The sequence below is a fragment of the Desmodus rotundus genome, chromosome 13 (genome assembly GCF_022682495.2).
Source record: "Desmodus rotundus isolate HL8 chromosome 13, HLdesRot8A.1, whole genome shotgun sequence".
NCBI lineage: Eukaryota > Metazoa > Chordata > Mammalia > Chiroptera > Phyllostomidae > Desmodus > Desmodus rotundus.
In genome coordinates, this window is record NC_071399.1 from 17,153,734 (window position 1) to 17,178,227 (window position 24,494).

Sequence of the window (24,494 nt, forward strand, 5' to 3'; positions counted from 1 at the left end):
AGGGGTATTTGAAGAAAGTAATTTTTAAAACAAAATTTACCACAAAGCACCAAGATGGAAAACTTGTTGAATAAGTATGGGAAATCGTTAATATTTTTTAGCCTAAATTTAAGCAAAACTCATTCCTGAAGGTGAATTTACCTTCCTTTTGACCCCTCTCTTCAAATAAGGAACAATACATATAAACCATTTTAAACTTAAACAAGTAAATATCCAATGTTTACCCAATAACATTTACCAATGTTATAGATTCTGCAAATAATACTTATTTGTCATTAAAATAAAAGAAGCAAACTTTCTTATACTTTAAAAATATATTTGTAAGAGGATCCTGTTTTCTAACAACACCCCTCTCATTTTACAAACAGAAAATCCTGCCACCAATTATGGAGGGAGGATTCTACAGTTTAAACCAATGCTTTACTTTTCAACAACCTTTTAACATTTTTGTAAAATTTCAGAAACCAATCCATTATAAAAATTCTTTCTCAATCCACATATTCTTTAAGGTATTCTTAATAGTATTGGATCTTTTACCTTGGTTACTTTAATTTATAATAAGATAGTATCCTTCAGGATTGAAGTATGGAAACTTTAATTTTTAGATAATTTTTCTTGGTGGTCCTTAGAAAAATGAACCTAAATGCTGCCTTGATGTAAATAAAAATTATTATTTTTTGGGGGGAGGGGTTGGGGAACTATTTAAGCAGTTTTGTTCACGTTTTTAGGAATAATAATCATGCTAACTTCAGTTTTAAACAATTATATTTGCCATTTTATATTTCTCAAGCATAGAATGGAGTGGTTTAGTTGTACTTGTACCCTCATAACCCCAAAGTTTTCACTCTTTCCCAAAATCATCATCACGCCTTCTGCTCCCAAGGATATCTGACAGTCTCTGGCTCCGTCAGTGCGGAATCAATGCTGTCAACAATCAGGACTAGTTTTATCCCTTTGTTTAGTCTTGGATTTGACTAAGTTGTTAAATGAATTATTCATCAATAATCTTATGCCATTCTCATTAAAAACATAAAAACTCATGTTAATAAATAGAGTTTGACAGTCATGACATACCTTTCTCATACTTCTAGCACTCAATTGCTCTTAAACTCATTTGCTTTTTTTTCTACAAATAATGGTGACAGAATCAGTAAAAAATTGACTGAAAGTGATAATTTGTTAAAATTTTTAATATGGGTGATTTTCATTAGAGAACACAGTTAATCTAAAATAACACTTGGTTAAATAATTTAATATCCTGCGGTCTTGATCTGTATTACTTCAGGAAAAAGATCAATACTTTGGAAGAAAGGGGGAAAGTAGGAAGGCAAGATGGTTAGGCTTCAGGAGGGGAAACAATATTTATACATTTAAAAATTAATATGTACATATAGTATTAGCATTTTAAGTAAATACCAATGGGAATCATTCAAAATTTCCTTGAGGTTCTCTTGGGGCAATAACATAAATGTTATGTTAACTAGATCAAGTATGGTATCTAAGTAAAAGGAAAATAGTCACTCGTAATGATAGATCTAAAATTGATACTAGTGGGTACAGGACAGTGTATGGGACATGTTTTCATATGTATATTTAAAAAGAATATATGTATGTACACATATACTTGTATATGCAGAGTAACTCTAGAAAGATACACAAGAAATTGGTAACATCAGTTGCTACTTTTTACTTTCTACCCATCTGTAGCACATTATGTTTTTCTTACTCAAAAATACTGATAAAAACCCACTGCTAAAATAAATTTAACTTACCTAAAAGTCATGTCAAATTAAGAAACAAGACTTTTTTTTACATTATACAAAAAATATATGAACATACTGTTTTTCTAAGACCCACCTACATGAATTTGGGTAAATTTACTTTATGACAGAGTAACTGTTATCTAAAAACTCAGTTTTCACATGATTAAATGGGGAAGATTCATTTTCCCCATACCTCACTGCGACAACATTGTGGACCATGGATTGTCTTAACAGCACGCTAACATCCTTATTCTCTTTCTCTGATGGGCTAGCCATTAGCCACTATTTTCTCTATGAAATTCAAGAAAGCTTTGACGTCAGAGAGATTTTAAGAATCTTATTTGGCAGTGATAAATTTTATACCTGTATTATTCTGTTGGCATAGAATCAATGTTAACTTCTTTTAGTGGTTTACTTTAGATTTTTATCCTGCCAAAGACGTTTGGCGTTTTGGTAAAGGCAGATTTCACACTATGTGGTGACTATGCAAAGTCCTAACACAAAGTTTGAAATCAAATTTTTATGAATAGTTCTAATGAAAGGCATTTCAAAATAAGCAGGAAATCTTACACTTATGAAAAATTATCTTCAGGACGCCACTTAAAAATTCAAATGAAGTCCTATTCACTTAAATATTAATAAACCATAAAACAAAACCTAAAGGAATGATTGTACATTTTTCAGTGGTAGCTGCTTATTAAAAATGAGCGTCTAAGTGTATATTCCAATTTCATCCTCTTCAAATTGTGCAGCTCAAATAAATGTTTATTTTACTGAAAATATTTGCAAAATTACAATATAAATACATGATTATATTAAGATAGGATGACTATTTATGATGTATTCTTATCCACAGATATAAAATAACTGCAGTAAATATAGCATACTCTTGATGAATTGTTAGTACACAGTGTTTCTTAGTAAAGTACATACAACCTATTATTAAGCAACAATTATCTAGTTTTTGAATGTACATCTTAGGAGGTTTTTAGGATGAAAGGACACACTAAATCCCCCAATACCCTTTTTGTTTGGTGAAAGTTCTTCTGCAAATTTTGAAATAATATACTTATCTCAGCAATTGTTCTTGGGCTCTTTGCATTTCCTCAATTTGAAATTTTATTTCTTTAGTCTGGGTGTTTTCATAATGATACCATGTCAGCCAACCACACTTTTAATTCTAACACAGTCATGTACTGTCTTTCCATTAGTTATTTAAACACATATCAACAATGAAACAGAATCATTCAAAAAAAAATTTGTCAGCACAAATTCCCAAAATCAATTTTCAGGGTATTACAGGGAGTCTCAACTAAATATAGTCTCAACTGTAATATTAATCTGAGTTAGAAATAGGTTTTTGAAAATTGATTCTAGTCCTTAAAAATACAAATATGAACTCTACTTTAAAATTGTTTGTTAAATGTATTGGGATTTATTTCAAAAGCATCTCTACCCTTCTCCATTACACTGATTTAATGGAAACTTGTTACTACAGCAGTTCCAACACAAACATATGCATGCAAGAGATCACCCTATAGATTCTAACTACATAGTTATTGAAACACATCCCACCTGTCAAGTGGCATAAATGTACATCTTATATATACAAAAGGTAAAGTGCATTATTAAATTAGTGAACTGACAGATTGTCTGCCTGGATCATATAGCTTTCAAATAGACAAATGTGAAATTCTCCCATTAGAACCAATTATTTCAAGAGGTTCCAACTAGCTTTTCCACCCTGTCATTTATTTTTTGGCCATGCTCTTTAGTGCAAATAAGCTTGTGTTTGACTCAAGTTTAAGGGACATGGCAATTTGGGGCTTTAACAAGAAAAATTACAAAATGTGGCAGAACATTAATACTTTTATAATACATTGCATCTTTTGCATATAAGCAACAGATTAGTGCTGCTTTCAATTGCTAGGAGCACACTGCCAACTATTATGAGGAACCCGTTTCCAAATTTCATACTATTAGCTTATATTATTACAGTTTGAGTCTGTACCACATTAGCTTAGGTTATTATGTGCAAACATCATCAGTGTTTTAGAATTATACAGTAATTTTGGTTACTAACTTTAATGCTCATTTTTTGACTTCTACCATCCAGTTGCCTGAAGAGTTTGTCTTCAAGGCAGGGATCCTGTTATTTTGAAGAATGCCATGTACACTTGCAGCTCCATTTATGTCACAAATGACGATAAATAAAATGTATATTGCACAGATAAGAATAGTAGCTTATTTTATAAGATACATGGCAACACATGTCCTAATACCAGAGTTTTGAACTGGATCTTGTTTGATTATGGCTAATGATTGATTGGGAATTTTACGTATCAAAAAACATAGCATAATTTCATTTTTCAATGAATACATTAACTCTGAGGAAAATGAAACAAAAGGACTGGCAGAAGGCTTAATGATTCTAAAGTGTATTCAATTGCCAGTAATATATGGTATATATGCATCTATCCAATCTGTAGCTTTGACATGGTAAAAACTTTGAAGTATACATACAACGTAGAAAATTTGGCTGCTTGACTAATTCTTTACTTAAGTAATTAGTGCAAAATTAAACTAATAATATTTATATACAGTAAATTAAAGATCTTTATCTTTGACATAGTATTGTGTGTGTGTGTAATATATAACATATATTACATACACACACATAAATGTGTATATATATAGACACACACTTAAATATTATCAGACTAAAAACCCAAAGAGGAATCATTTAGACTTAATGAATATAAATATTTTAAAAGAGAAGGTTTTAAGAGAGAGTATACAGTCACAGCAATAGTGATAGGAACACTGAAATACTGGGATATTCACAGCTCCAGTTTGCCAAAATCTGACAGGTTGATTATTATTAATAGGCACTATGATGGGCAGCAATAACAATCAGTAGTACAGTAATTCAAGTGCACACCACTCCTTAATATACCCAAAACTACGTTTACCAAGCCTATGACAGTTTTTTACAGTTAGCACTGTTTGAAGAGCCTTGCTACTTGTAGGGTCTCAACACCCACCATGTGCTATTAACTCTAGTACTAACATTATCTTCTAACCTTCAGTTGTTCCATAATGATCCAGATGGTCCACAGTTAGAATGAACTAATGACATTCCTTCGTATTACTTGAGGAAATGTGAAATACAATCTGCAAACCAACACCAGCATATGGGTTTGGGTTACTGAATGCTTGTTTTTAAGTAACATAAACCAGTGAAATTAATTTTCTTAATTCATATCATAAAGTTTCCTAGTGACCGTACTTAAACTTATTTGGGGACAAACCTCTGAAGGAAAAAAAAATTGTTAAAATAACCTTGAGTTACTTATAGCATATAAAAGAAGAGCTATATTCTGATCTCAATCCATGCAGCCAGCTCTCATTAATGAGAGCTATATTTGGGGGTTGAAATCAGTGTCTGGCCCTTGAACATGGTTATATGGACTTACTGTGTGGGGGGGAATAAAGCCAAGATAAAAGACAATTTCATTCAGAATAAAATGTAGCTCAACAGATAAAAATTCAGTCAGTTAATACAGGGTGGGTTGGTACACATAGACACTATAACCACTTGTTTAAAAAATTGCTTAGGTGTTGAAAAATTGCTGTGGCACTTCCTGGAAAGTAATTTTTAATACATGTAAATGGGTGAGTCTTGTGTAAAGTAAACCTTGTTAAATATTATAAAGAGCACCTTGGAAAATGCCTGAATTTTCCTTTCAAATATATTTATAACCAATCTTCAAATAATATTTTTCCCAGTCTGAAAATTTATATTCTAAATGCTTTTTAGAAAAATCCTTTTTTCTCCCCTGAAATTAAAACATCTGTAAAAGTCAGGTTTATACTGGAAGTGTTGACTCAGTATAAGGGTGGCAATTGCAAAAGTGCTACTAAAATATATTATTACAGACGTATTTTTATTTCAGTGAACTGGTGCACCAACCCCTCTGAAATAGTGTTAAAGAAGCAGCATAGAATATAACACCTTAAGTCCATGATATATTTTGGGGAAAAAAACCTCTCGTAACCTTCAAATCAGCATGAAAAACTAAAACACCAAGATTTCCATGGCAAAGCCACAGGTCAAGGCTTCCCCCTCAAGTGACATAAAAGTAATTCCTGAAACTTTGGAAAGTCAATAAAAATATATAATAAACACAAGTGGAGATGGAATTAATTCTAACTAACTTAGAATAACCGATTAAAACTCTCCCATGACTTTGATATGGCAACTCTAAACTGTAGGGTTACCACAAAATTTGAAATTATAGAATACTATAGTAACTCTAAGTAAGATTCGATACTTTAATATTACTGTTTATATTCAGTTATCCAATGGGTAATATATTTCTACTTGTACTTTTATAAATAAATGTATTTACACTATACTTGAGGTCAATTTCTGTTTCTGTGGTAATGGTCCTACAGGTAAGCTTAGCAGCTTTTAATGAAATACGTATGGGGTACTTTTGGGGGGAACTTGTTAAATAGTAATTCACACTTCCATATTAAGTATATGTATCTTTTTTCAGGATTATGTCATAGTGCAATGTAAATCTTAGTTATGGTATTTAGAAGGTCAGAATGTCACATTTTGTGCTGATCTGCATACTTCAGTAGTCTGGAGCAGATGAAGCAGCTAAACTATTTAGCTCTGGGAAGGTGGGAATTCCCATACGAATTATAGTGTTCTATGTATAACATAACATGAGAATCGGACTCCTTGAAGCATAAACTATAGAGGTATTACTAATAACACCGGGCCAAAAAAGAGGAAAAACTTCTTCAAATGATTATGGATCGATCAGTACTTTTGGCCAATTTATGATTTTAAATTTTGCCTGATGGAGTTCAATTTCACTCTAGTCGAGGCATTCTTGTTCTTCACCACTGGCCCTTCTGCCATCCATTCTCTTTTCTTTATGGCTGTTGCATATTTTCCTCATCTCTTCTTCATACTTGATAAAATTCTCCCCAAACCTTGTCCAAGCTTTGAATGGAACAGTAATAGTATTACGGTAAGGTGGCCTCACCTCACTTACCTTCAGGAAAATTCCATATTTATTAGAGCCCACATCAAAGTAGAACCTTTTATTGTCCACTCTGAAAGAAGTCCCCTCTGGGAGTTCAAGTGGGTCATCGTCTCCACCTCTTCGTTCTTCTATGTCCCCTTCGCCATAGTCTTCAATTAGCTGAACCAAGGCATCGCGAAACTCAATCATTCCTTGTGCCGGGAGGACAATAGTCTGCTCTTGGCCCAAACTGTGGCCAAAATAACCTATCATGCCAGTCCCCCGCATCATGGTTTGTCTAATCCTTAGGAAGCGACCCCGCTGATTTTCCTTTAGGTCCAGATAGTATTTCCTATTGTCCCTCTCTATGTAGTCTGTTTTGAGGACACTGTGAGGGTGCTCCTCCGACCCAACGGAGACCGGTGGGGAGGGCGCCGAGTGCTTCGGTCTCCTCCGGGAGCCTTGCTCTTTGCCGTGGCCATGCTCTTGCCGGTGGCCCTTCAGACCCAGGTGGGCGTAATGCTCGATGAAGTCCCCTAGACAGTCCTTCAGCTCTGCTGCCACCGACAGGGAGAGGGTCAGTTTACTCTTTCTGATATTGTCCTGCCGGCCTCTCCCGATCCAGACTTCGGCTATCTTTAGGAACCGGCCCCGGGAGCTTTGCTTCACGTCTAAGTAAAACCTCTTTTTCTGGATGTCCACTCGTTTGGAGGCCAGCTCCTGGATTTCGGCTGCGCCCCCAGGCTGATGAGGGGTGGCTGAAGCCGCGTAGTGGGGGTAGTGGGAGTGCTGGGCCTGGGGATAGAGTCTACTCTTGCTTAGGCCGGAGCCCCCCACATTCTTGCCTCCGCGGCCGCCGCCGCCTCCCCTTCGCCTGGCTCTTTCCATCTTCAGCTGCAAGTGACAAACAGACACACGGGGCGGGGTGGGGGAGGGGTGTTGAGAACAATCGCAGACGCCCCTCGGCCTGCGCCGCCCCCGCCTCTGCCCGGGACCCCCACGCCGGGCTCCGTTCTCACGGCGTCGGCCGCCCCAGCGCCCAGCTCCTGCCCCAGCCAGAGGGTCCGCGGCGGCCGGCGACAGACCCAGTTCTGCACCGCGCGCTCAGCATCCCTCCGCCGCTCCTGGCCTCCCGCTCCCGCTCGCCGCCGGGCGCCCGCTAGGAGCTCGGGAGCTCCGGGTTCCCCAGCCGGCAGACACTCACATCAGCACTGCCATCACCGCCGTCGCCGATGCCCTTCACGACCGCCGCCGCCGCCAGCTCTCGGCCCCTCTGCTGCAGCCGCCGCCCCCCGCCTGGTCCCCCGCCGTCGCCGATCGCACAGCCCCGCGCCGGAGCAGCCCGGCAGGGGCATCGCCCGCGGCACCCACAGCCGCCGCCCCTCCTGCGGCCGCTGCGGGGGCCGCCGCCTCTCTCCCGGCACCGGCCCGACACCGGCCGGGGAGGGGGGGGTGGGAGGCGGGGAGGGTGGCGACGGGGGGCGGGCAGTGGACCCCGCCTCCTCCAGCACAGCCCACGGATGGGAAGAGGGGGTCTCGAGTTCTCCCTTGGGGCGCACCCCGGCCGAAGGCCAGCGCGTCAATGCGAGGTGACTGGCCAGGTGTGAAGATGGGAATCGGGACCGGGGGTGGCGAGAGTGTTGTGACTTCTCCAGGTTTTGTCGGGATGCAGGACTCTCGCGGCCCACGGCACCTGCACGGAGACTACAACTCCCGGCGTGCTCCGCACCAGCGAGAGTCCCTGCGCATGCGCGCTGCCTAGATTGGTGGCCCGTGCCGGGAGGGCTGCCGCCGGGCCGAGCGGCGGACGCGGGCGGGGCGGACCCTGGAGGAAGGGGAGGGGAGGTTGGTGCCCACAACTGAGGTGTACCGTGTGCGCCGTGACGCTCCGGCGTGCACTCGGAAGCGCGGGAATAAAGTGGGTGCATGTGGTGTGCAGCCCGGATGCCTGGGTTCCAGGCCGTGCTGTTGTGGCGCTCCGCAAGTCATCCAGCTGGAGACCCGTTGAACTGGCTCTTCTCAGGGTAACGTGTCCTCCCCACCCCTCTAACGCCAGGTCCAGACCCTAGGGTATCGCCCGAGCCTTCTCCGACACTGGGGGTGCTCAGTCCCCCTGGGCGGGAGAGTCCTTAGAAACGGACACCTCCTTTCTCCTGTCCACCTCCCGAGCACCCCGGAAAAGGCCCCCCGACCGCCCGCAGGCCTTAGCGGAGCTTCTGTCGGTCAGGAGTGTGCTCCCCCGTCCCTCCAGCCCCCAGCTTGTGCGAGTGGCTGCCCTTAGGATACTGTCTTTTCCACGCCGTATTTTCTGCTGTAGGAATCGAGCCACTTGATATTTACATAGCAAAGCCGAGGGACGTAACTTGCTATGTGTAATTTGGCAAAATATGTTGGATTTCTTAAGTTGAAATCGTTCAGTCCCTAATGTGTGTGTGTGCGTGTTTTCTGGCTGAATCTTAGATGTTTTCTGGATAGCTTTGAGTATGTAAAAATACTACTCCCTATGGAAGAGAGTGCTCCCAGGCAGAGTACTTTGGTATGTTAATTTTTAGGGAATTGGAGCTCGGGATAGGTAGGACAGTTCAGATTCGATGTCATTGAATAGAGGACTAATCTGGACTGTTGATATGCATTTGGAAGTCATCCGTGTGCTATAGATAATTTTAAAGCCATCAGACTGGATGCGATCTCCAAGGGAGTGAATGTAGTTGAAGGAGAAAGAACAAGTCTGTTACCTGAGTCTGTAATGCTGTGATGTTTAAAGATTGGAGAGGTAAGGAAGGACCAATAAATGGTACTGAGAAAGAATTCTTACTGATGTAGTTGAAGCACCAAGAATTGTAACAGAAGCCTAATAAAGTGTTTCAAGAAGGTGGGTGTGACTGATTGTGACATGTGCTGCTGGTGCATTGACTCAGATAAGGTTTGAGAATTGACTGTGGTATATGGCAACATGAAGGGCATTGGCAACCTTGATATGAGTCCTGTTGGTGGAGTGGGAGAGTGGATTTGAGAGACCATGGAAATAGTGGAAATGAATGTGTGTGTGTGTGTGTATAATCTACCTCAGTTGTCAAGCTGGAGACTGGGAAAGCTAATGGTATAGTTCCAGTGCAAGTCTGAAGGCCTGAGAACCAGAGAACCCGAGGTATGTGTTTCAGTCTAAGTCTGAGCCCAAGGGCGAGAGAAGACTGATTCCTATCTGGAAGACTGTCAGGCAGGGTGAATTCTCCCTTACTCAGACTTTTTGTTCTATTCACACCTTCAACAGGTTGGATGAGGCTCACTCACATTGGGGAGGATATTATTCAATTTACTGATTTACGTGTTAATCTCATCCATCACAGCCATACCCAGAATAGTGTTTAACTAAATAAACTAAACATCTGAGCACCCAGTGACCCATTCAAGTTGACAGTATAAAATTAGCCATCACAGTAGAGTATATGGACATAGATGCATTTACATGAATAAGTTTCAGAGTAGGAGTTTTTTTTAATTTTAACTTTTTATTGTTATTCAGTTACAGTTGTATGCCTTTTCTCCCCATCCCTCCACCCCACCCCAGCTGAACCCATCTCCCTCCCCCCCTCCCCCCTCCCCCTTGATTTTGTCCATGTGTTCTTTATAGTAGTTCCTGTAATCCCCTCTCCTCACTGTCCCCTCCCCACTCCCCCCTGGCTATTGTTAGATTGTTCTTAACTTCAATGTCTCTGGTTATATTTTGTTTGCTTTTTAGGAGTTTTTTTTTAAGTCATTTTTAATTTTTCAATTACAGTTGATGTACACTATTATATTAGTTGCAGGTGTACAACCAGTGATTAGACACTGTATAACTTACTGAGTGATCATCCTGATAAATCTAGTATCCATCTGACACCGTGCATAGTTATTAGAAATATTATTGACTATATTTCCTATGCTGTACTTTACATCCTCATGACTATTCTGTAGCAACCAATTTGTACTTCTTAATCCCTCCACCATTTTTTACCTATCTTCCCAGCCCTCTCCCATCTGGCAAACGTCAAAATGTTCTCTGTATCTATGAGTCTGTTTCTGTTCTTCTTCCAGGGTAGGAGTCTGTGTAATTTCTTTGTTGATTGCTTAAGTGAAATGTGAAGCAAGATCATCAGTTGAGAGGGAGGATGGGGAAAGAGATAGGTTTAAGTAGAAAGGAGAAGATTTGAACTAAAAGGCGAGGATAGTAAACAGATGAGTGAAAAGCTGTCGAATTGCTAGGAAGACTAAGGGCTTACTTGAGGTTGCTGGTCACAAATTTAAGGTGAGACCAGCCGCCATGGTTGTGATTTTCACCTGCTACATTCATTTACCTGCATAGCTATAGACACAGAGTCAGCAGAGAACTTGTTTTTAATCGGGGTTAGAGTTTTGCCAAGACAATAATGAAACCAGAGATGGGCAATGAAGTGAAGGGAATATGCAAGGAAATGGGTACAACTTTTTAATTTAAATTAGTCAGTGGAAAGATGGCTGGATAAAGAAGATGTAGTTGTATGTAATGGAATATTACTTGGTCATAAAAAGAATGAAATCTTACCACTTGCAAAAACATGGGTGGACTTAGAGGGTATCATGCTAAGTGAAGTCAGACAGAGAATGACAAATACTGTGTGATTTCATTATATGCGGAATCTAAAGAATGAAATAAATGAACAAACAGAACAGAAGCAGACTCATTGATACAGAGAACAGACTGATGGTTGCAATAAGTGGGGGGTGGTATTATGGGGCTGGGTGAAAAACGTGAAGGGATTAAGAAGTACAAATTGTCGATTCCCAGTCTAGGGCACGTGCCAGGGTTGCAGGCCAGGTCCCCAGTATGGGGAGTGTGAGAGGCAACCACACATTGATGTTTTTCTCCCTCTCTTTCTCCTTCCCTTCTCCTCTGTCTAAAAAGGAATAAATAAAATCTTAAAAAAAAAAAGAAGTACAAATTGGTAGTTACAAAATAGCCCCGGGGATATGGTCAATAATATTGTAATAATGATGTATGGTGCCAGGTGGGCACTAGGCATGTTGATGGGTCAATTTGTAAATTACATAAATGTTTAAACACTATGCTATACACCTGAAACCAATATAAAATAATGCTGAATGTCAACTATAATTGGGGAAAAAGAAAAAAAGAAAAAACTGGTCAAGGAGGAATTAAAGACTATGCCAGGGTGCGCAGGGTGAACAGGTACTAGGATCATTGGAGTGTAGGTCCCAGTTGGATCAAAAGATTGCTTGAGTTGAGTTTCTAGAGGGAATGAACTTGAAAACTCGAAGATGCAGTTTGGAGAGCAAGGTGCTTGGAACTGAGATTACGGAAGGATTCAGTCACTGGGAATGACATGATATCCTCATGTAAACAAATGAATGGAGCAGGTGGTACGTACGATTATTGGAGGAGAGCTAGTCAGAAAATAGACCCTGTCTTTCTCAGATATGGTACATCAAAGGTTTGACCCACTGAGTCAGTAAAGGGAGAAAAAAAGGTAGAATATTGATATAAACAGCCACAATACTGATGGTGATCATGATGATAATTGTCCATTAACACCCAAGTCAAAAGCCATCAACTTAATCTATGTTTGACACTGGTAAGTTAGGTATTGAGTTACTTATAGTTATATGGCAATTCATAGTCAACCTGTAAGCCCTTCATGGACATTTGTTCTTGGGCCAAAGTCTTCTCGTAAGAATGACAGGTGACACAAGGCATCTTTTCTTAGTTGTCAGTTTGAAATTCTTCACCAAAGGCTTATTATAATGCAGCTTCTGTAGAAGTTTTTCTTGGTTTTCTGTGTAGGCTTCTTTGGCTTGTCTTATCATTCAGGGTTGTGGATAATTTATGGTGAGAAGGCAGGCAGAGCAGGAGTATTCTATGACCTAGTAGTTTCATACCTAAGAATCTATCCTATAGAAATAATGATGTGAATGTCTAAATGTACACACAAGGGTGTTCACTGAACATTATTTGTGATAAAATTTACAAGCAACCTGTCATTAGTGGGGAATAGTTAATATTCAATAGGGATACCAATATCAATAGGGATATATTATCAATGCAGATAGAAGGCTTCAAATAATCATATTAAGAATAGGCATTAGGTTTTACTTAATCTGTTCTGTCAGCAGGGTTGCTTTCAGTCACAGCTAATGGAAAAACCAAATCAAACTGGCTTTAGCAACAAAGTGTTAGTTATTAGCCTAGTTAACAGACACAGCCCCGAGGTGGAGTGACCTTGGGACAAGTTCAGTCGCAGCTCTGACATTTTATGGCCCTGTGCTTGGCCCTCTTCCATGAAGGAGGCATGAAAGTGCTTAATCTTTAAGGTGATTTCTTGTACGGTTGTAAGATGACCGTGCAGCAACCATGCTATATATTTATTTCTTCACATCTAGCAGGAGCAAAGGCACTCTTTCCCGTACCGCGGAAGGAGAATTCTGAGCTTTGCTACAGTGGAACCATCTTGGATCGAATAATTAGGGACAGGAGATGGATAGGAGGTGGAGAAGAGAGGACTGAAACCTGGGTTGTAGCTCTTATCCCTGCATCAGTCATGTGGAAAGGGGAACGGGATTTTCCTGTTGGCCTTAAAATGGTTGGGTTCCTGGTACCAATCTTGAGGTCATCCCATTCAAAAAGTTTTGCTTTTATACATTGAGGGCTCAGGTGGGGAGGGCTAAATGGGTATGCTACTCTGTTGTTTTCCTAGTGTTAAGGTAGTCAGCCTCTTTTTTCCTCCTTTCGTTCTTGATATTACTAAAACCATGAGACTGTTTATCCTCAGGACCCCAAGTGGGAAAGCTGTGTCACTTTTGACTTCATGATTTCAGAGGCCCTCATATTAAATATGATTGCAAGATACAATTGCAACTCTCAGAGTGCAAGAAAGAGGTAGACAGGAAGGAGGGAAGCAGAAAAGGAGAGAGAGAGAGATCTTGCTTGTTGAGAAACCAACTATGGACTGTTAAAACTCTCCCTTGACATAACTGAGCTTAATTCTGTTCTTTTCCCTGTAAGAGCCCCTATTAATGGGTAGGTATCCTCCTGGATTATCCTTTGCATATACGTAGACATAGAATTTCATTTAATTTTAAATTTTTAATGGCAACTATTACGGATACCTAGTTTTTCCTGTTTCACTTAGCACATACATACAGAACTTATATTAATACACATAGTTGTATTTTATTCTTCTGTCTACTATGCCGTATTATGGATATATCGTTCTTTATTTAACTGTTAATTTACTAACTGCTTCTCGAATCATTGCTATTACAGACTGATATAGTGAACGTCTTTTGCTTGGGTCCTTGTGCATATGTGCATGTATTTCTATAGAGTACAGTAATGGCTGGCTTGAAGGGTATGCGTATTTAAAATTTTGATACTAACTTTTACAAAATGTCTTTGAAAATGGTGAGCCAGTTTCTGTTCTCTTGCCAAAATTGTAGTTGATTAATCTATTTAATTTTTGCTGATAATGGTGTATTGAAATTATAGACCATTTTGTTGGCCTCATTTATTGTATACTTTGTTCTTAAAGATTAGAAATACTTCCTTTGTCATATGTCAAATTTCTGTATTTACATGAATCTATTTCTGGACATGGTATATTTTATTTCATTGATTTATATCTCCATTTTATGCTAGTTCCACACTATTTTACTTGCTGTTACTTTGTGTTGTTTTATATTTAGTGGAGTGAGTTTCCCCTTACAGATCTTATTTTTTTAAAAAAATATTTACTGTTCTTGAGCATTTTATTTTTCTAGTGAATTTTAATATAAACTTGTGTGGTTTCATGAAAATCCTGCTGACATTTTTTTTTTGGTGTTGCTTCTTCAGCTTATTGACTTGATTAATATCTTTACAGTTTTGAGACTAAGTTTCCAGTAACTCAGTATATCTTATCTAGCTATTTTTTGATGTCTTAGTAAACTTCTCTAGCTTTTAAAATGGTTCTTATATATTTTATATTAGGTTTATTCCTCAGTAGGTTGTCACTTTTGCTGTTACTGAGTTTAGGTATGTTAGTTACATTCTCTAATTGATTTTTGCTCATACATAGAAAAATAGTTAATTTGGGTATGCTGATCTTGAATCTGGTCATCTCAGGAATATTTGCTGCTTTTAGTCAATTAGATAAATTTCCTGCCCTTAAAGAGTTACTGGAGAAAAATTATGTTGGGAAACTTGTTTTTTGGTAAAAAACTGGTTAATCATAGAGGTCAAACTCTTTGAAAAGTGATTGTCTTTCTTTTTTGATAAAATGCTTAATGTACGGGAAGATTAAGAAAGAGGATGATCTTGGAAGAATTTCTTCGTAGAGAAGTAAGAAATTGGAATAATTTCACATCCTCTCCCAAGTAGGTGGAACCATGACCTTCCCGCCTGAGCCCGTTTCAAGCCTTTGCTGCTTCCTGACTCCAGAGGTTCTGTCACTGCGTTTTTACGGTCTCTTTTCCTGTTTTTGTCCGATATGCTAGCTCTTCAGGGGAGGGCAGAGATTCGCCCTCTCTTTAGGTCTTTTTGAGGCTGAGAAGGTAGAAGCATGAGATTTTCCTAGTCTTTGGTAGGAAAAATTGGAGCACTTGGAAAAAATGTCAAAGCTTGGTTGTTTCCTCTGGAAATTTGACATTGCAGGTGTGAGACATCATCTGTTGACTGGCGCCTCATCTGTTTCTGCTGTTTATTCGTAAACTGAAGGCACTGAAGGACAGTAGAAAGGTCATTGGACTAGAAGATAACTTTTGCCTTCTTGAAGGTGTCATGAGATTGCTAGTTTTTCCTTGTATTCGTTTTAGATAAACTTGCCCTGTCTGAAGATACTCTGTTAGTTCTTGTTGAAGAACTGCATTGGGTAAATTGATGGTTGCTTTCAGAATTGTGGATTTTTTCCAATTTCTTTTTCACCCAGGCTCCAACTTTGTCTTTCATTCGTCCTCCCACACTTCACTTGGTCTTACTGTAAAATGTATGCATTTTTCTCCCTACCTGGCAATGCTGAATTTCAAACCAATGCAGAGCTTTGCATCCTAAATTTCACTCCTGTTTAGTTAAGTTATACTTTTCTGTTTAATTGCTGTTTAATGTTATATTGATTCTTACTCTGATTTAAAAAGGTTTTGAAACTCTATGAAATTATGAAAATTTTGTAATTGTAACTTTGTGTGGCTATTTTGTTTATAATTTATAATTTATTTTGATATAAGATAAGGGATTAAAGGAAGAAAATGATTGACCATATAATTTTATTTTCATTTATGTTTGTGTATTAGTTAGAATGCAGCATTGTTCCGATATGCCAAGGTTGTGGGTTCGATCTCCTGGTCAGGGCACGTCCAAGAAATATCCAGTGAATGCATAAATAAGTGGAACAACAAAGCAAGGTCTCCCTCTCCTCTCTCTCAAATCAATTTAAAAAAAGAATGCAAACACAGAAAACTTGATTCAAACAGGCTTAAAAAATAAGGAAATTTGGTACTAAAATGTAACTTGAAGGCTAGTTGCAGTCCATGGACCGTGACCCCCTCGCTCATCTTTGCCTTCTTCTGTGTTGGCTTTGTCCGCAGGCTGACTTCCATCGTGGTGGCAAAATGGCTGTAGAAGGCCCAGGCTTCCCCTTCTCAAGCAGAGGGTATCTCTGCTGGGAGCTTTCTTACAAGAACGAGACAGTGCCATTCTCAGACCTGCTCCTCCCAAAACCACCCCTGTTGTGTCATTGGCCTGAATTAAGTCATATATTTTCTCCTTATACAAAATCAAGGGGGATGCCTTCAGTATATGCCTGAGTTTCTGAATCATCATTGGGGCAAGGGGGGTGGGGTCAGCGGGATTCACCGTGGGAGCTGGGAGTGGGGCGGCTTCCCTTACCCATGTTGGCATGGTGGGTAATTGGTCATTATCTGAGTTAAATTTATGCTACTGTAAAAAGTGTGTAGAGTAGAATGGATGCTCGGTAGGCAACCATCAATGTCCACCTGATAATAAGTCCTATAAAATTTCATCTCAGGTCATATATACTAACAGTCATAAATATAAAAGGAAAAATAGGCAGACTAAGCAAGTTTTAAATGGACTTACTTGAAAACTTTCTCTGCAGTTTCCCAGTTTATAATGGTTGATTTCGCTGACTGGCTATAGCTACTTTCAGAACAGAGGAAATTCATTAAAAATAATGAATTATTCAGTTGGATGGTGAAATTCAGTTATAAAGCACTTCCCTGTGCCATGGATTCAATTCAGGTCAAGTCATGTTCTGGTTTATGGGCTGTGCGGCTTCTCACAATGACACAGCACGGAGAGAGGCTTCATCGTTTTCCTCTGCTGCTAGCATTTTGGTGCATTTCACTGTCCTTACTTGGTTGGTTCCATTTACATTTTATTTCAATGGAGTTCATTAATACAAATTTTTATTTGTATTTTATTAATACAAATTATATGATATTTGACAGTGATGAAAATTTGGTAGATACTTACAAAGGAATAGGTCTCAAAAAAACACAACACAACAAACCCATCATCCTGTTACTTTTTAAAAGTGCAGTGGCTTACATAGCCAAATCAAAGGCTAGTAGGTGGTTTTACTTAGCTTTTTTTAGGTTGCTTGCTTAGGTTATTTTGAGGGAAATTAAGATTAGCAGAAATCTATCAATAGATTAATGAAAATGTTGAAAGCCTCTTCAGGGAATTTAGTGAGGGATTTTGTTGTAGATTCTTTGGTTCCTCCTCGTTTTTCTTTCTCTACTCCTATTTCTGTTAGTTCATTGAAAAGTGAAAGGAATTCTTAAAAAAAATCAAACAATAATATCATATAAATTACATTTTCTACAATAAAGTATAGGTTATGTGTATGTGTATATATGTGTATCCATATATGTAGTTATAAATATAGTATACGTAGTGTATGTATAATTATATATAGAGTATATATATATATATATGCTAAGTATAGATAAACTCAAAGGGCAAGGTTATATTTTCAGAAAATATGTGTTATTATAAATTATATCAAACCCAGAATCTTAAAAGTTCGTTGCACTGTTGATTACATTTGAAAGACTTTTTGACTAGAAGCTGCCTCTCTTGGTAAAAATACCATAATGGTAAAGGTAAAACCCAAAGAGTCGAACCAAAATTAGGGTGGCTAACCAAACTGAGTTGCTGAAGCATTTAAGCCGCTTTGGTTTTATAAGCTTTTTGTGTTAGGTTTTTGAAAACACGTATCAATCCAGTATTACATCAGTCATTGAAATTTTTTTCTATATGTTTTTCTACATACATGAAAAAGTTAGATGACTATATTTATATTATTGTTGTAATATAGATTATAGTCTGAAACCCTTTAAATATAGTTTGTGAGGTATAGTTACTAGAGAAAGAAAATAGATGCATGTTGAAATTCAGTACTCCCTGGGTCAGGTACGATGGGAAAGAAAATTATTCTTAGATGAATAATTTTCTCTTCTCTATTTGAATGTGTCATTTGAAAGAACATTGAAATGTTCTGCGGGAGAAGCATTCATTGCTTAATTAACTTTGGATACATTTATATACTTTGTCTAGTCTGTATGGTTTTGGTGTCTCTATCTGAACCCAGAGATTCTCAGTCCCTCTCAGTACAGTAATGGGGATGAGGTATAACAGCAGCAAAAGATCTGTCTCTACTGTATCAGTATACCAACTCATGCCTAACTGCAGTTTAAAGGATGTGCCATCTTGCTTCTCTTCACATCAATCCTGTGGTCAGTAAGGCAGCTGAGATATAATAATAATGTAATACATATAATACGGCAAGTAACGTAATCAGGATTTAATCCCACTTTTACAGATGAGAAAATTAAAACTTAGAAAAGTGAAGCGACTTGTCCAAAGTCACATGGACACTAAGTGGCCAAGTATTAAAGTATAATTTTCCAAAAATTACAGACCATTTCTCATACAAATATAGAATGGACACATGTCTCATTTATTCAGGAAACCAACAGGAGATGAATTGGTTCAAAGAGGAACGAAGATTATACACGGTATTAGTCAGGGTTCTTCAGAAAATCAGAACCAGTAGGATATATATAGACAGATATATAGAACAAGATTTATTACAAGGGACTGGCTCATGCAGTTAGGGAGGCTGAGAAGTTCCGTGATCTGGCATGAGCAAGCCAGTGGTATAGTTCCAGTCTGTAACTGAAGGCCATCAGCCGGAGGAGCCAATGAGGTATGTAAGTCCTGCTCCCAGTCCAAAGGCCCAAGAACCAGGAGTGTTGATGCTCAAGGGAAGGAGAAGATGGGGGACCCAGCTTAAGGAGAGAGCAGTTTGCCCTTTTTCTGCCTTTTTGTTCAACAGATTGGATGACATCTGTCCTCTTTGGTGAAGGTATTATTCTTTGCTCAGTCTCCCTATTCAGATGCTAGCATCCTTCAGAAATAATGTGTTTCCAGCTCTGGGCTGGTAACCCTTAGCTCCCTCCATCAAGCTGGCACATAAAATTGACCATCACATACAGACATTGGAGAAAGAAGTTTGGAATGAGGTTGATAGGTTAGGTGCAAAGCTGTCCTATAGGGTAATAATAACCATAGCCTTTGAGATGATTTTATGTACCAGATAGAATTCAGTTGCATCTTAACCAGACAAAAAGTTACAAGTTAACATGTAACTTCATAGAGTCTGAGTTTTTAATCAGTAGTAAATAATGAGTCAAGTAAAGGTGTGTTCCCTAATTGAAATAATCCTTGGGTGATTTTGTGCTCCTATGTGACATTCAAAGGATAGACTGACCTCTCTTTGTCTTTTAACTTTTGGATAATTTTTTTTGACACAAAGCAACCCCGGAGCCTAAGTTTTCTGATTCCAGGTCTTAATATCTTTCTGCTCTAATTCTTTGCTTCTGCATAGTGTAATTTTTAGTACCAAAGCAGTCTGCTAACTTCTGCTATTAATATCAGCTAGCTTTTATTAGTTTTCTTTTGTGCACAGTGTTGGTGATAGAGCTTTCTTCCTCAGAGAAGCATTGTGAAACTCGATGGGTATTGTGATAGCAATTTGCATAAATGCCCAAATTGAGAAATTGAAGATTGTTCTTTCATGACATTTTGTTAGCAAATTTCAGAGCAATTGTAAACATTCTTGGCATTTTTAATTAATCAGATTTTATGAAACAGTGTATTTCAGCAGATTAGCCTTTACATATTTTAAACAAAATACAATTGGTATATTTTAGGTGGTAGGTGAAGATTGATCCACATTAAACAATGTAATTGCCTGTCAGAGTCAAGCATCGAACTACTTACTGATAATTTTGTTCTGGACTTGAAATCGTTATTTGTATATGCCATTGAACTTACCAGTGTTAATTTTTTTTTTTGGATACATTTCAGAAAGGTTGTGGTACTTTATTCAGTTTAGCACTCAAAAAATTAGGCAAGTAAGTTACTGTGGTAACAGTAGGTATTAATTTCCTTTAATGTTTTTAGGAACAAAAGATCTCTGAGCTAATCCACCGAAACCCAATTTTCTCCTGAGACTGGTGTTAATTCTGTCCACTCTTTAGAAGATAACACCATTCTAGGTGGAAAAATATTGTGCTCTTGAGATGAATTTCTAGTCTTAGGGAATGAAGTTAAGTATGGTTTAAAAGCTAGATCAGGGGTGTCAGACTCATTCTCACCGGGGGCCGATCAGCCTCACAGTTGCTGTCAAAGGGCCGAATGTAACTTTAGGACTGTATAAATGTAACTACTCCTTAACAGATGAGTGAGAGCTTGGTGCTGCGGCCCGGGTAGAAACAAGGTGCTGGGCCAGATAAAACAACCTGGAGGGCCAGATTCAGCCCGTGGGCCTTGTGTTTGCCACCCGTGAGCTAGATGATTAAAAAGCTATTCTTTCTTTGCTAATTTGGAATGCAATTGGTTTTAATTTTCCTGGATTTGTTCTGACTTAAACTTTACTGCTGTGATTTCTATTGACATGAACTAGAAGTGGCTTTAGTAGTCAGTTTCTCTTACTATCTAACTGCTGTTAAATAAAATCACTCAAGATGAATTTCTTTCAAAGTATGTTATAATTTTGGCAGATAAGCTCTTAACATTTAATTGGCTCATATTACTAACCCTATAGTAAGCCCACTAATTTAGCTATCATTTCGCAACTGATTTTTTAAAAAGCCTTTACTAAGAACTTGTATTCTTAGTAGATATTTTATGACTGCATTATGGTGAATAGAAACTAGCTGGGTTGTTAATAACAGCCGCTGTGGACATTTTCCAGTCTTGGAGCATTTTGTCTATGTTCGCTAACAGCAGTTGGCACACTGGCCAGTAGGTCACGTTTGACTAGCTGCTTGCTTTTGCACTGATGACGAGCTAAATGGTTTTCATATTTTTAAGTGGCTGAAGAAAACCACAAGAATAATAGTTCATGAAATTTTTATAAATTTATATTTCACTATCTATAAATACAGCTTTATTGGAACATAGCCATGCTTATTTGTTCAAATATTGTTGTTGGCTTTTTTGCGATGATAGACTTGAGTTGTAGCTACAGAGACAATTTGCCCATGAAGCCTAGAATATACACAGTCTGACCCTTTAGAGAAAAAGTTTGCTGACTGTTGTTCTGTAGTGTAAAAAAGTATACCCTTAATTGTTCATTGAAGAAAAATCTTTCCCTCTTTTTTTGGCAGACTTCCCCCTTGCCATCCCCAATTACTAAGAAACAAATTTTCTTCTTATTTTAATCCTCACTCGAGGACATGGTTATTGATTTTATTTAAAAATTATATTGTATTGATTATGCTATTACAGTTATCCTGATTTCCCCCCTTTACTCCCCTCCACCCAGCACTCCTCATTCCCTTAGGCGATTCCCACACCATTGTTCATGTCCTTAGGTCATGAGTGTAAATTCTTTGACTCCTCCATTTCCTATACTGTACTTTACATCCCCATAGCTATTCTGTAACCACCTATTTGTACTTCTTAATCTCATCACCTCTTCACCCATTCCCCATACACCTTCCTCCCATGTGGCAACCATCAAAACATTTTGCTTATCCAACATTCTGTCTCTGATCTTCTTATTTGCTTAGTTTGTTAGATTCAATTGTTGATATATTTGCTTTTTTTTTTTTTGCCATTTTCATTGTTCATAGTTTTGATTTTTTTTTAACTAAGTCCCTTTAACATTTCATGTAATAATGGTTTGGTGATGATGAACTTTTTTAGTTTTTTTCTTGTCTGGGAAGCTTTTTATTTCCCCTTTGATTCTAAATGATAGCTTTGCTGGGTGGAGCAATCTAGGCTGTAGGTCTCTGCTTTTCATGACTTTGAATATTTCTTGCCAGTCCCTTTTAGCCTGTAAAGTTTCTTTTGAGAAGTCAGCTGACAGTCTTATGGGAACTACCTTGTAGGTAACTAATTTCTTTTCTCTTGCTCCTTTTAAGACTCTCTCTTTATTTTTAATCTTTAGCATTTAATTATGATGTGTCCTGGTGTGGTCCTCTTTGGGTCCATGTTGTGTGGGAATGTCTGTGCTTCCTGGATTTGCATGTATATTTCCTTCACCAAATTAGGGAAGTTTTCTTTCATTATTTTTTCAAATAGATTTCCAATTTCTTGCTCTTTCTCTTCTCCTTCTGGCACCCCTGTAATCTGAATGTTGAACCTCTTGACGTTGTCCCAGGGACTGCTTATACTATCTGCATTTTTTTTTATTCCTTTTTTGTTCTTGTTGTTCTAATTGGCTGTTTTTTGGTTCCTTAGGTTCCAAATCATTGATTTGATTCTCATCTTCATCCACTCTAATGTAGTTTCCCTGCAAGTTGTTACTTATTTCAATTAGTGTGTCCTTTGTTTTTGACTGGATCTTTTTTATGGTGTTGAGGACCTCAACAAGTTCCTTGAGCATCCATCCTTATAACCAGTGTTTTGAACTCTGTATCTGGTAGATTGCTCATCTCCATTTCATTTAACTCTTTTTCTGGAGTTTTGATCTGTTCTTTCATTTGGGCATGTTTCTTTGTCTCATTTTGGCAGCCTCCCTGAGTTTGTTTCTGTGTATTAGGTAGAGCTGCTTTGACTCTGTGTCTTGGTAGTGTGGCCTAATGTAGTAGATGTCTTATCGGGTCCAGTGGCACAACACCCAAGCTGGGTTCTCAAGGTGCACACATCCTGTGGGCTGAGAACACCCTCCTCTTGTAGTTGATCCTTGGTTGCTGTTGGCAGATCCATGGGAAGGATTTACCCAGGCCAGTGAGCTGCAAGATTGGCTGTGACCACTTACCACCAACCTCTGTCCTCTGTGAAGGATAGTTGTGCAGGGACAGGGTGGTGGTGCCTGGATGTGGTCTGTAGCTGTCCACTGGGTGTGCTGGCCCTGGGGTTTCCTGGGTGATGCAGGCCAAGGTCAGCCCCCACTTGTGTTTTGCCTGGGGCCACCCTGCCTAAGCTATGAAGCAATCTGAGTTGGCTGCTCCTTGTGCTGGGGTTGGAGATTGCCAGGTGAAGCCAAGCTGTGAATCTAGGCTGGCTGCTGCTAGTGCTGGGCCTGGGGCTCACTGAGGCTTGCTGTTGCTTGCTTGAGAGGATTTAGGAAGTTGTGTAGCATGAGCTAAGACCCTTATTCATATGGAAAAGCAGCTTAGGTGGGGCCATAAATTGGGTGGCACAGAGACTCTGGGGATGGCCAAGAGGGGGGTCAAACAGTGTTAGCCAGGTTGATGGAGTCTCAGATATGGCACCAGCTTGCCAGCTCTGTGAGGGGAGATGCTTAGAAAAGAGACAGTGGCCTCTGCTTGCCTTGATGCCAGACATTTCAGTTCCTCCCTGTATACCACTGGTGTGTTTTAAGCTGCTACCCTGGTGCTGGAGCTCAGAGGGAGTGAGTTTGAATAGGTGAGTCCGTGTGTGGGTTCTTTAATTGGCACTGCTTGGGGCTCCAGTAATTTCTTCCACTGACTGAATCCCTGCTGTTTTTTGCAGCAGGAAGTTCTGGGGTCTTTTCTTCCTGGCACTGGAACCCCGGGCCATGGGACTGGCATAGACTGGGGACTCCTCACTCCCGAGATTTCCCTCCTGAATTTTTATCTACCATACGTGGGTGAGGGACCAGCCCATTCCGTGTCTGCGTCCCTTCTACCAGTTTGGATGGATGTGGTTTCTTTAGTTGCGTAGTTGTCAGACTTCCATTCAACTCAATTTCTGAAGGTTCTAAGTGGTGGTTCTATATTTCAGTTGTAACTTTGATGTGGTTGTGTGAAGAGTTGAGCCATGTCTGCCTGTGCTGCCATATTGACCAGAAGTCCCTGTTTATTTGATTTGAGAGAGAGAGAGGAAGGGGGGAGAGTGAGAAACATTGATATAAGAGAGAAACATTGATGGGCCGCCTCCCATACATGTCCTGATCAGGGATCAAACCTGCAACCTAGGTATGTGCCCCGACTAGGAATCAAACCCACAGCCTTTTGGTGTACGGGACAATGCTGCAGCTGAGCCACACGGCCAAGACAGTAACACATTTTTTTCTAGAAAATTTGGAACACGTAGAAAAGTATAGAGAAGATAATTAATAATGGAATAAATACAATAAAAATGATGTGAAAAAAGATAATTAAAAACCATCTGCAGTTGTGGGATAACTGTTAATATTTTGTATATATTTCTCTAGAACTT

At 39.1% G+C, this 24,494-nt stretch overlaps 2 protein-coding genes across 7 annotated transcripts in view; one reads left to right on the forward strand and one right to left on the reverse strand.

Moving 5' to 3' along the window:
* The window catches only part of PURG (purine rich element binding protein G), a 35,630-nt gene extending 27,358 nt beyond the window's left edge, over positions 1-8,272 (reverse strand). Inside the window, exons 1-2 of one of the 2 annotated variants that reach the window (XM_053916344.1) lie at positions 8,010-8,272; positions 6,836-7,699 (exon numbers count right to left, since the gene is read on the reverse strand). In XM_053916344.1, coding sequence (XP_053772319.1) covers positions 6,836-7,693 — 858 coding nt within the window. In that variant the 5' untranslated portion in view covers positions 7,694-7,699; positions 8,010-8,272. Of the gene's footprint in view, positions 1-6,176; positions 7,700-8,009 lie in introns of those variants that run through there. The other variant, XM_053916343.1, reaches the window with a different exon arrangement.
* Positions 8,273-8,693: 421 nt separating this feature from the next.
* Positions 8,694-24,494, forward strand: part of WRN (WRN RecQ like helicase) — a 124,076-nt gene continuing 108,275 nt past the window's right edge. For 4 of the 5 annotated variants that reach the window (XM_024562607.4, XM_071220180.1, XM_071220179.1 and 1 more), the window contains exon 1: positions 8,700-8,829. The gene's annotated coding sequence lies outside the window, so the exon portion shown is untranslated. Of the gene's footprint in view, positions 8,830-24,494 lie in introns of all 5 variants that reach the window. The other variant, XM_053916345.1, reaches the window with a different exon arrangement.